Here is a 13226-nt window from a genome sequence, read left to right as displayed (position 1 = left end):
GGCAGTCATCCTCGTCAGCCAATCAGCGGCTGTCAAAGGCTGGTCACACGGTATTAGCCGCCAGGGTCGGCGACACGGATTTTCAGTTGGGGGAGGGGACGGGGGGGGGGGGAGGGGCGGGAGCGGGACTTTTCAGGTCACCTCCTGGGGGCACTACTCGTAGGAGGCTTCCTGAGCAGTGCCGCATGCAGAAGGGGAGGGGGGGGGGGGGGGGGCATCTCTGACTACGTGGAAATAAATGCAATTCACATTACGCATATGGTTACCGACTCTATCCATTCTTCCACGTCTTCTTCTGGCTCTGATTCTATCTCTTCATCACTCTCTAGGTCGGTGCATTCTGACTCGTCAAACTGAGAATCTGAAAACATTCCGGCGTTCAACAACGAAACAAAAATGGCCTGTCATTTCATAATATTATACGATGTAATGTGCATATGTGTGCATGTGCAATAATCGATATGTGTAATGTTAAGTCCATCATATTAAGCGAAACCAAAAGCCGACAGTTTTTGTCACCTCCAGGCGTTTGAAACAAGGTCTGCATCTTAAGCGACAGAGCCGTGTCATACAACATTCCCTTGCATCCTTGCGTTATTGCAGGCACGTGAGGCATTTACCACAGTTTTTACAACAGGCGCATGTGTAGTTTTGTCTCCGCACTTGCCTTCTACTTCTGACGCCTCCTCTGGCGCCTCCTTGTGTTTTTTGCCTTTTCTTCCTTTCTTGTGTTTTCCCTTCTTTCCCTTTTTTGGACTACGTGGGCTGTTACGAGACTTGGATTTGGGCGTTTTCTTACCCGGTGACTTGCTCTTTGACCTAGCTCGTGGCATTATTTCTTACTCTTCTCACCAACCAAGAATGGAACGACGCGGCGCCAGCGGCTGATACCTGGGCCAATCTGAAAGAGCCGTCATGAAAATGCTGTAAATCCATTTGTCAGTTAGCTCTCCGATGAATATATATGATAACCTGGCGTGTGAAAACTGATGGGCATTCGAAACATTTAACGCATCTCTAAATTTGCCATACAAAAGCCCAATAGATCAACAATGCTCTATTGGTCTAAATTGTTAATGGTCTTAATAGACCCCCCCCCCCCCCATCTCTCCCCCCAACCGAACGGCTAGAGCCATGAAGCTGACTTTTCTACAGCGATCAATTTGACATTCCCTGACAAAATATTGCCTCATCACACTGCCTAAGAGCGGTTCCTGACCTGATTTATATGAGATATTTCAGGAAAATCGGCGTCTCTTAGGGGCATGCACTGGTAGATAAATTCCTGGCAATAAAAATGAATGCTTGACTTATAAGACTTTAGCTTCTAGGAAACACAAGAGCGGCGTAAAACGCGAAAAGGAAGTCGCATGAAAAGACCCCGGCGAGCAAGGGTCCGGCCCTCAAGAGGCGATAAGGGTGAAGGTGATAGTCAGACCAGTGACGAACTCATCCGTGCCAGTCCCTCCGGGTAATCAGGCAAATTGAATCTGCCCGTTTAGAGCTTCCATGTGCCAATATCTTACTCACCAAAGCCAGCCTCAAACTACAGTGCACAGACGTGTAACCAAAAGCAGCCTTGCGTCAAGTCGAATGAATCTATGAGGATACACGGTAACAAACACTTCGCCTCATGTGCTCCTTTTGAATGGAAACGGTCATGGCCGCGTGCTACGTAAATGTTCACGCCTAGTTCAGCCAGCAGCCCCAATCACTCTGCTTTTGTGCTCTTAGCGAAGGGTGTTTTGGGCAAATTATAATTTGACCGTTATATGGCTTAAAAAAGACGCTTGGCCTCGGGTCCACGGTATTACAATGTGAATTTCGGCAATTGGGGTAGCAAAATATTTATCTTCTAGCGAAAATTTCGACAGGTCATCATGTCTAAATAAACTACTGAGCAACCCTCTCACAAAATTGGGATCCGGCGACGTGACGCCATTGGGGAATATCTTTAGAAATGCAACGTTCAGGACAATAACTGCACTCGCCATTCACGGGATAACAAACCGATTTTTCGGCCTTGATCGCCACTTGGCTTTTTGAATGACAGGACTTGAATGACGTGATTATGACGTAATCAATGTCCAGGTGTCCATTGAATACATTTCCCGGGATATTCACACTATTTCCGCGGGCGTGTAGCCCAGAAACTAGAGGGACATAGGTCTTAGGCACCGAGAGGTTGTCAAGATGACTAGCTCAGTTCAAAACTCCATACAAATGTGAAGCACTAGCTTTAAAGGGAGTGGTTCACATTTATGCGGGGTTTTGAAATGAAATAGGCATTTGAAGACCTCTCGGTAGTGTTCACGATCCCGCCCCTCTTAAGACTTCAGCCCCTTTAGTTTCCGAGCTACACGCCCACGAAAATGGATAAAGGTATATCGGAGATTTCAGTCACTTTGGCATTCATGACGTTATAATGATGGCATTCAAATCCTGACATTCTATCATCCCTGCAGCGATAAGGGCAAAAAAATATAACTGTCGAAGCGTTCATATCTGGCGTTCATGAGCGCGATTTCCGGATATAACAGCCGTCAATTTGCTCTCAATCAACGTGAGAGGTACGATGCTGTAATCAAATCATGACACATTGAGTAGCATATTTACTAAACAGAGAATTTAGCTGTTTAGAGCAGTCTTTTCCACTTGAAAAGTGCGCCAACGGCAATAAGTGAGGTTGTTTCATCATATCTGATGTTTGCTTCAATATATTCCATTGTGAAACATTCCCTGTAACATCATTCCACACAGTTCAAGAAAACTAAATAGAGCTCACATACAAAGTCGAGGAAACGAGAAAGACTTGGACTTCGTTAACCACGACATTTTTAGTACCTTGCTTTCCCACGCTGCCTGCCCCCCCCCCCCCCCGGCGCTTTTTGGGATTTGGCCTTCCTTTTTCACACAATTTGCTGAATTTGCTTCATACTACGGCGATTGAAAGAGGGCCACCCAACCACCTGACCCACAAGTCCACGGATCAACAAGGCGTGGGCCAGGCGGCATTCTGTTTATTTTGTTCCTCCGAAAAGCGGCATTTGTGATCACCAGCTCGAGAGACCAGTTTGTGCAGTCGCTGTTTATTGAAAATACAACGGCTATTGCGTATTCCATTTCTGAACATTTTCCCCGGCCCTGATCACCGACGCATGCAAGGTGTTGTAATGACCATCGCTTGTCCATGTCCAAGTCCATGGAAAGTTCAGTGGTGTGGAAAATACGTAAGTTGTTGGGTGCATCTGCGAGGGATACTGTGCATGAGATAGGATAGTACAAATAGCTTAATTCCTCGTAGAATAACCAGGAGAATGGAGATATAGGTGGATTCAAGTCCATTTCGGTATGCAACAATAGTAACTCCAACGGTATGAGTTGCAACGCTTTGCAAATATATCTGTCTCTTCCTTCCAGTTTGTTCTACGAAGAATGAGACTATTAGTGCCGTCTTATCCATGGGCATCGAAAACAGTGCAACAAATATTCTTTTAATTTATTGTGCAAGCCGACCAGATCTGGCAGCCTTCCTAGCATGAAAAATGTGCAGGAGGAAATACGGTGCGAGTGTGGAAAAAGGAGCATCCATCACAGAGTGCAAAAGGAGACTTTCCACCATAATTTCAATCAAAAAACGGTTGCGTAAAACTTATCTCCTTACCCCCTAAGCCATAGATGTGTTTATGCGCCCAAAAGTTGAGACGGCAAATTTGGAGACCAAGGCGCGTTCTAGACCTTCAAATTAGGACCATGCTTGAAAGACAACTACCAAGCACACTAGGTCACGTTAACTGAGTGCCAAAAATCCCGACTCTAACATACAATGCCAAATGGGGTCATTATTCACCTCTACCTCTATAAGCCAGGCTGAAACGTGTTTGATGATTTCCTCCTAAAACCCACAACGCCCAGTTGAATCCGTATCATTAGCCTTAAAGGGACTGCTCAGCATTGGTATGGGGTTTTAAGTAACACTGGCCATTGTCATGAACATTTCTTGCAGTTCATAGCTATGTTCCTTTTAAGCTCTAAAATTATCTTATTTCTGAGCTCCGTGCACGTGAGCTTGTGAAGCCTACGATGTGCTGTCTATGGGAGTCACCCGGACGTGTATAACATCGCCGCACGAGCACCATACCCCGCTGGCCGTGTGCTGTGCTGTGCTGTGCCTGTGATTGAGAAATGTATCGCCGTACTCAACATTTGAGTTTGCAGTGACGCGGCACTAAACGTCCTAACGACAAAAGCCAGCAAGTTAAAGGGAGTTTCCACCTATGAAGATGTAAAAGCAAGCATAAGATCTGATACCATAAGCTCGCCTATGGCTACTGGTATACTTTTCAATAGAAGAAATTGCTCTTTACAACAAACATTATCTTTTCCGCAAATATGCTCGTCACGCGTCATTGTTTGTTTGCGTCATGGAACTTTGGTATGACATTGAGATGCTATCAAACCGGCTGTGCGAAATTGCTTCCCTAGCATTCATCCATGCCTCAATTTCCCGACATGTAGCCGCGGCGGTGCTGGAAGTGTTTGCTCAACCAAATATATTCACGGGCTTAAGTTTTGTTCCTTCCTCGAGGTGTTCTTACATATTTATCCGTGAGTTTAAGGTGTTACTTGCGTTAACATACTCGGTTACGAAGCAATTATTAAGTTACTCGATTACAAGTCGCATTTCCGTAACGTCTAGGATACATGTCCCACTTATTGTATGTACCACAAAATGTGATTCGTCTTTGAAACTTGCTCAGCGGGCGCAATACTGAGAGCCAATTGACGTCTGTAATAGCTGGAAATCCTGGTGACAAACGTCAGATATGAACGACTTGACGATTGCTTTCTTCGTGGCCTTGAACGCCGCATGACCAATTGGGTAGCAGAATTGCAATGACGCTACTGAGATGTCAAAATACCTGAATGGTCTTGAAATGGTATTCGCGAGAAAATCTGCGCACATTCGAGGGCGTGCGACTCAGAACCTGGAGGGTTTAGGTCTTAAGCAAGGCTGTGACCTGCACCAAATGACCAATGTGTATTTTTCAGTTCAAAACTCCATACAAAGGTAAAACATTCCTATTAAATGTAATGTTCCACATTTGTGTGGGGCTGTGAACTGAAAGAGCCACTTGAAGACCTTTCAGTGCCGTTCAGCCCTTTTGCTCCCTTCTCCCTGTTCACAATCCTGTTCACAATCCCTTGCAGGGGAATGTTCCATATTTGCAGATATTAAAGCATCAGATATGATGAAACACGCTCACTTATAACTATTGGTTACTTTTAAGTGAAAAGGGCTACTTAACACAGCAAAATTTCTCTATTTAGTAAATATATTTTTCACTACGTCATTGTCTGATAACATTACCGCAAGCTGCACAGTGATTTGGAATTCGATTGAGCGCTGACTGAGAGCCAGTCGACGTCCGTCATGTCCGGAAACAGTGCTCACGAACGCCAGATAGGAACGACTCGCCAATTAAGTCCTTCTTGGCCTCGATCACCGCTTATCTGACGGAATGGCATCATGGATGCCTGGGTGACCTTGAAATAGTTTGCACAACTTCGCGGGCTTGTAGCTCAGATACCAGAATCCTCTAGGTTCTTAAAAAGGGCAGGGTCGGGAACTGCACCGAATAATTTTTTAGATGGCTATTTCAGTTCAACACCGCATATAGATGTGGAGCACTCCCTCAGTAGTCGGACTTTACTGCAACTGCATGCCTCACCCCCCCCCCCCCCACACACACACCCCATTATATGCTCGGGGCCCTGTTCTGGATACGATGGACCATGTTTGGAATAGGAGACTCCTTGCATGCATCAGATGGTGGCGGTCCGGAATAAGGATATCCTGCTCCGCGGTAACCTGGCCCTTGACTGGATTCGAAGGCCCCTTTCATCAATCGGAAGCACCCTTGTCTGCATTAGGAGACCCCCCCCCCCCACCCTCTAGGCATCAGGGGATGCTTTTCTAGGCTATTGAGGCCTCTTACTGGATAGCAAGGCCCGATACTTGGATATAATGCATATAACAGTTTGATAATGAAGCACATGCCACCGGTGCCCCTTCACCTTGAATGCGACACTGCCTGGGAACACAGATGTGAGACCCCGCCATCCCTGCGGAAGTTTCTATTTTGACCAGGCTCCTCGAAAATCCCGCCTCCCCCCCCCCCCGCAGCCAGCCCCCCCCCCCCCCCCCCCCCCAGCCCCCTTGCCACCACAAATCCGTGGCACCGCTCCCGTCCTTTCTTTCAAAAGGACAGCGTGCATATAACCTTACTGAACACCCTCGCTGGTATAGCCACTTCCAGTAATGGAATGGAAGTAGCGGGTTATGAACTCTTGCTGGAATCAGGCACTCTCCAACCACCAGAATGCTTCACGTGCACCTATGGTCACTCGGATGCGCACAGGAGTCGTTGAGTTGCCATAGTGACACCAAGTACAATAATAAACTTGTGAAGGGAAACCCAATACCGCGTCGTTTAGGATAAAATTAGTCTTATTAGACTATTTTTCACTTTCATAGCCGCGTACAACTACTGCAAATGTCTTTGAACTACGTCATGCGATCCAGGGCATTTAATTAATTAATTTTGATGCTCGTGCATCTATGGCGCAGACAAGACATGCGGTGATGCTCCCGGATTAAATGGTGGTTCGAGCGGCCCTTAGGTTGTGTCATGTTCTAGGCCCTCTCTGGAGAGGACGCATCGCTGGTGAAGTAGAAAAAGGTGGTTCACATTGTATCAGGCGCGGATGCTGCGCCGCGCTGCGTGTACAGTATAGAAGTGCAGAATCCTTGGACCCAAGATTGTCAGAGTTACGGCCATAGACAAAGACCATAGACATCTCTGGGCCGTACTAGCTTGCAATTCATCCAACCAATCCTGTGTAGAAGCATTTGTATGAATACTACCATCAGCATTTTCCATATTAATGTAGCACTGGTTCTAGACGTGGGGAAGTCTGCAATGCATGGCATGTTTTCAAAAGATGCTGCTGGAGCAGGTTTGTGGCTCCAATTGGTGTTTTGAGCAGGTTGTGGTAATTTGGGGAAAAGAGTCACTCATGTGTGGTATGTTACTCTTGTTACTCATGTAGGGCAGTGCAGAATGAAGCTGGCTCTTTCTGCATCAGTGGCCAATTCTGAATTGTCCGTTGCCATCAGTATAACGTAAAGTAACCCAGAATCAGGCAAAGCAAAATATGTAAGGAATTATTCCAGACCTTTTCAGTGGGTGGATTTACAGGATCAGAGTTTATGTCAAGCAGTGCTTGCTGCATGAAATCTAAACCTTAGTATCCAACCATGCAGTGTCATGACAACAGCATGATTTCATGGTGAAAGTTTGATATGTTGCATTGCTCAGCATGGTTGCCATGCCCTCTGATCTTGTTTGTTGTTTGACCCTTTGATATTGCAATAATGATAACCATGCCAAAGCATGTCAGTCACATTTAATTTGGGTTTGGATACTGGGAAGCATTCACAGAAGGTCAGCAATCAGTGGAGTTGATGTTGATAAGGCATAAGCTGTGTGGTGATGCATGGTTTGCTTGTAATTCAGATATACTGAAAGGAATAGTTCTGAGCAAAATCTTAGATTACTTATTTTGGCTATGTGCAATTTGTGTGAAGGCAAATTAACTCCCTTGAAGGAAAGGTTCTACATTAAAGATATTGAAGCAAGCATCAGACATGATGAAATTGGCTCACTTTTAATTGTTGCCTTACTTTAAGGGTGGAAAAGGCTGTTCTAGGCAACATAGTTTCTCTGTTCAGTAAATGTGTCCCTCCATATGTCATTGAATGACATGTTAATTTTTTTTAAAAGTTGTCAATTGCTGTGCAAAGAACAACTTGATGTCATTGTTCTTTGCACAACATTGATTGAAAGCTGATTAACTGCTGTTTTATCTGGAAATCATACTCATGAACTTCAGTTGGAACATAAGATATGAATGTCTGGACAACTACATTCTTTTTTGGTCTTAAATGTTGTGTGGCACATGTAATGGCTGGATTTAGATTATGTTAGTAAAGCATTATGTATGCCTGGATGACCTAGAAATAGTCTCCCTGAAATAGTCTGTACACCTTCTTGGGCATGTGACTTATAGGGTAGAAAGGCTGTCAACTGCACCAAATGATTTTCAAGGTAGGAATTTCAATTCAAAGCCCCATACAAATTTGGAACACTTCCTTTGAATTATTGTTGTGTGGCATAATCTGTCACCCAGTGATAGTTGGATGGAACAGCAGTTTTATGCTTAGTTGATAACCAAGGTCAATAGAAATGCAATATTACTATGTGCATATACTGCAAATGATACTCTTGGCCTCAGTCATATCACCCTGCAATTTGGCTGTCTGCCATATGAATCTTGTGGTTTGGGTGACAGCTGACAATACAGCCCAGTACTGATACAAATCTGATGCCCTGCAGCTGAATATAATGGTTACAATGACCCTGGAAAAAGTAGCTCCTTTTGGGGCATTTAACTACCCCAATATCTAAAGCTACTAAGCTACTATCAACATAGGCTCCACAACTTTGTCATCCGTGCAGAAACTGGTGATATCCTGTTGCCTTCCCATCCAGAGCAATGTGCCCCCCTGAAACTTGCTGAACCTACTGGTGGACTTAGGTATTGGGTGATTTTTGAAATACATGATCACCTTAGGTTATGTTTTTGGTGTAACCTTTTGGAACCAAGCCATGGTATTCCTGAGATATCTTCTTTGCTTTTGCTGGTACATTATCAAGCATGATTACCTTTTGCTAACTTGCATGTGCCCAAAGTATTCTTTTTGATAGGTGTCATTAGAATGATGTGTTTTTTGCATTGCCAGATGCTGCGATCTGCGTTGAGCATAGCCCGGTCCCAGGCACGATGTCTCCGGGCCTGCACTGCGCCGATCGTTCTGCTTTGTCCGTCAAGATTGATGCCTGGTGGGGCACCACAGTTTCAGCAGCCACAGCGAAGAAACATTTGGGGCTGGCTTAATGCCATCTTTAACAAGTAAGCCTGTCTTTGTCTTACAGTGGATGGATTTCTTAGCCTCACTACATCTGCATACACCACTGAAATTTATGTGCTTTGGGGACAATGTTGCTTGAGTAAGCATTGTTTACTCCTGTAAATATGTTAGCACAGAGACATGTAAATGAGAAAGGCTGTATATACCTTGTGCACATTATTGTGTTATGCTCTTTGGTATACATGTGCTTGTCATGTTTTGTCTCAATACCCTTTGCAACAGCTCAGGATGATGTTCTTAAGCACATAATTGATCCGCACTCATCTACCCGCATTCATGTCCACTGGTCCCCTCAGCACCCACTTTACGTCCACCGGCCCCATGGGAGGTGAACGAGTCAACAAGCATGTGTTTCAACATCCACTTTTGTATGGAATATCAGACAGTCACCTCTATCCAGGTTATTCTGTTGTGCTTTTAATTTAAAGCGCGACATCCCCAGCTGGCCAGGCCTGTGGGCTCATTACAATGGTCTGCTACCTGTACGTTTCTTGTCGTATATGAACAGTGGCCAACCAAGGTCGCAGTGATTCTCCGTGATAATGGTGTTCAGGAGTTGGGAACCGCGAACTCCGCACCGTCGCCGGCGACGCCTCCATTTGACGCTGTCGTCGGCAGGGTGGACGCGTCCCGAATCGACTCAGTGGGTCCGGACCGCGCGTGCGCCGAGTGGCTGCTGCGCTGCGGTGCTCACTTTCGGTGGCGCAGCCAGCCCGGCTGGCAGACCGATTACAACTCGCTGCCACCTGGTGGCAGTAAAAAGAACTACATCGAGGAGATCAACGCCGACAACGCGGCCATCATGCACATCGGATTTCATCACTTCAGTGAGTGCGGAGGGCATGTGCGAATGTTGGGTTTCCTGTTTACATCATGTGTTTGCTGGGAGACGTTCATGTCTTCGTCCGTCTGTAAGGCATCCGACGGTAATGAGGCGCTGAATTTTTGCTGTGCATGTCATGTGCATATCATATGGAGTGCGTTATCAAAAGAATGCTAGTGGCCAATGTCTGGCGTGAGGTGTTAAAAATTTAAGATGTGTGGACAGTAATGCAGTACGTTGTGCTGGTTGGGCCGGACGTGACATGACAAGTGTCCAGTAGCGGCCAACTTTGAATCAACCCTGTTCTGGCAACTTGAAGTGGGCTCCTGTGTAGAAGCAAAATCTTACTGGAGCATCAATGAAGCGCCAACGAAAGAAAACACGCAAAGGACGCGGAAAACGGAAAAAGCCGGTGTCGTGCTTTCAATATAGGTGGCGTTCATCGAAATGATAGTTCAGAGCAAACCCGGAAGGTTAGAAATTATGTGAGACATTACAACGCCGCAATCTATCGACGAGTACCTGTGATCTTCGAGAATCTCCAGATGTGTATATCGATACGGGTTGTTAGCATGCGAAGAAGCGTGCCCGCGTTTCGTTGGGCTGGACGGAGCGTTGACGTGGCCCCTCGTGCTGACCGCTGCCGCAGGAGGTCTGTCGTCGCTGCGCAGGATCCGGTTTCACTACTGTGGCTACCTGGATGATACGGGTTTACGCTACCTCGAGTACCTCTCGCACTCCCTCGAGTCGCTGGAGATAAGCAGCTGTGGCAACGTCACCATGGACGGCCTCCGACACCTTGCCAAGCTCAAGTGAGCGTTTGTGCGAGCCTGCCGCGTGTGAGGGCGCCGTTTGTTGGACTCCATTCGCAGCTGAACGCGTACTCATGACGGCTATGTTGAGTTTGCCCGCATCATTAGCCAGAGTTGTGCTTTCATTAGCGTCTTTGTGGCGTATTCTAAAGCCGTGGCAAATAGGGGGCGTACATTTTGCATGTCTTGAAGTATTTTGTACTACGGTGTTCACTATTCTCAGGTAGGGGCGTCAAAGGAAATATGAAAGTGTGAAATTACTTGCGGAGCGCGTGTGCTTTGTTTGTCTCTGTTGAGAGTGCGCCTCGTAGTCTGTTGCCGGCCGTGCTCACGCTCAGCGCGCGTGTGTGCGGCATGACCGGCAGGGCCCTAAAGGAGCTGCGCCTGTTCGACCTGCCAGAGGTGGAGGACCGGGCGGCGTGCGTGCGCGAGCTGAAGCAACTGCTTCCGGGCTGTCGAATCTCGTTCCCGCCGCCCCACCAGGACGAGCGTACCAAATAGGAGGCTGGCTGCTGCGGATGAGCCGTCGGCCCGCTGCCGGCGCCCCGCCGCGCCGGGATGGATCCGCCCGCTGACGAGTAGAGGGGTGTCTGATATCCTGACTTAGCCCGGGACCGCCGCATCGTTGTGATAGATGGCGGTGGTGTCGAGAGTCGCGGCATGCTACGTAACGAAGTGCACCGCTGTGCTCACAGCCGCTCACTTAATCCCGTCCAGCTGCCTTACGTGTCACTTACGCTGTTTTGGAGGGACTCGGCTAGGCCTACAGACATGACGCACCGTTATCATGGCTTGGGCGGCTGGCTGCACCAATCGGTTTGCGGATTACTTTGAAACGTATTACATTGTTCAGCTATTTCGAGCTATAATTGGAGCTTCAACTCCAGCACATGTGACTTATACTTGTGCAATTTGCACCACATGCGGTGAAATTCAGACTGTTTTGCCTCAATACGCCCACGCTTGTACGTGTCTCTTGATCACATCGGTGTTCCTGTGATGAATGTACACACGTGGCATGGATATCATGAATGCTGAACACGTGCGGCTTTGAGAACTCCCGGATTGTTAAGGGACGTTCTTAGATGCTGAACAGCATGCTGTTGCCAAACCATTGTAAATGGATTTTTGATACTGGAGTCGTGACACTAAGTATGGTAGTCACAACGATAAGTGGGAATAGGACCACGTGTTGTTGTTTTTTTGGTTGTAAGGTCGCTTAGACCATTGCGCCCATTTTCGGGAGCGGGCGTCGCAGCCTGTGAAACACGAAGTGTCTAATTGACATGGCCAATGCCAGTACGAGAAATATAAATGACAGTCGGGTTGGTTGAATAAACCGATAGTTTATACAGAATTTTGATTACGCGTTCAGAATGCCCACGGGATGGGCATTTTCGAAAGTAGGTGAATTGTGTTCTTGAGACGGTTGAAGTGGGAGCACGTCTTCACGTGTACTCCTCAAATACAGCCTGGAGAGGCAGACCAGAGATCCGACGTCGGTGGCCGCCCGCTGAGACCAGACCAGACCAGACCAGTGTGGGGCATCGGCCGAACTATGGGGAGGTATGTATGATGAGGGTATCGAGAGAAAATATAGAGAAATGAGTTGCCACCGTTTCCTGGGTGAAATTACCCCGCTGTCGCAGGCATTTTGTCCTTTTGCTCTTGCGAACGCTTCTTCGTGCGACGTGGCGCCGTAGGTTTCGCAGTGCTTGCAATGTCACTCGCTCAGCGTTATCGAATGATACCCAGGCGTCGAAATAAGCCTGTGGCATTTATTTGTCTGATATGACGTGATGACTGTGTAGTACGGAATGCGGATGCAGGTGGTTTGAAGGAAGCATCCCAACCATTTTGCATTTTCACTGATTGTTACGCCAGACGCGTGCGATTTGATCAGTATTGCCGGTTTTCTCGAAATCTTGAATAGCTCAGGATTTCGATTCGAAGTACCTGATCTTGCGGAAGAAATCGTTTTTGCTGTGAAAATAAAATATTCGCGTTTGGTATGACCGTGCTCATCACCAGGACAGTAAGGCGTTTCATCCGCAGTGCTTTTTTCAACTTATGGGTGCCGTAAGGTTTGTAACACACTAATGGGTCAAAAACTTTGTGTGATAAAGGTACTGAAAGCGTAACACGTTGGTTAGACTAGAGGATATGCAAAGGTGAAGTTATGCCGCGAATTCAGCGAAACGTTTTTCACGTCTGCTACTCGTTTCAATTAAGACATGTTGCCGAAACACCAACGCATCCATATCTCCACTCCCCCGGGTTTTCTCTGAGAACTAATGCTATTACTTTTGTTTTATGTATATGAACAATGTTCCTCGCAAACGCATCTGACAGCTTGCGATGCGGTACACTATGGCTTTGATTTCTCCTCTATGACGTTTACCATAGCGGCTCCTTTCGAGGCGCACTTTGGGTTGGGAATGGTGTTATTACATGACCCATGTGACGCGCTGGTTTAGACTTCAACCGCTGAACTTTTAATTCGCCCGCTGGGCAAATTACAAACGTTCTTTTATTC

At 46.8% G+C, this 13226-nt stretch overlaps 1 protein-coding gene across 2 annotated transcripts; it reads left to right on the top strand.

Moving 5' to 3' along the window:
• Nucleotides 1-6657: 6657 nt before the first annotated feature.
• LOC119093597 (ATP synthase subunit s, mitochondrial) lies at nucleotides 6658-12047 on the top strand. 2 transcript variants are annotated; one of them, XM_037216572.1, is made up of 5 exons: nucleotides 6658-6743; nucleotides 8867-9036; nucleotides 9674-9882; nucleotides 10528-10690; nucleotides 11056-12047. In XM_037216572.1, the coding sequence occupies exons 2-5, from the start codon at nucleotides 8867-8869 to the stop codon at nucleotides 11189-11191; spliced, it is 678 nt and encodes a 225-aa protein (XP_037072467.1). In that variant the 5' UTR covers nucleotides 6658-6743; the 3' UTR covers nucleotides 11192-12047. The 2 variants fall into 2 exon arrangements, with proteins under 2 accessions (XP_037072467.1, XP_037072466.1); XM_037216571.1 differs by lacking the exon at nucleotides 6658-6743 and adding an exon at nucleotides 6772-7020.
• Nucleotides 12048-13226: the final 1179 nt, after the last annotated feature.

Source organism: Pollicipes pollicipes, unplaced genomic scaffold (assembly GCF_011947565.3).
Source record: "Pollicipes pollicipes isolate AB1234 unplaced genomic scaffold, Ppol_2.1 Scaffold_4002;HRSCAF=4701_pilon_pilon_pilon, whole genome shotgun sequence".
Classification (NCBI taxonomy): Eukaryota; Metazoa; Arthropoda; class Thecostraca; order Pollicipedomorpha; family Pollicipedidae; genus Pollicipes; species Pollicipes pollicipes.
The sequence above is the reverse complement of the archived record's forward strand: the minus strand, read 5'-3'. Positions and strand labels throughout refer to the sequence as shown.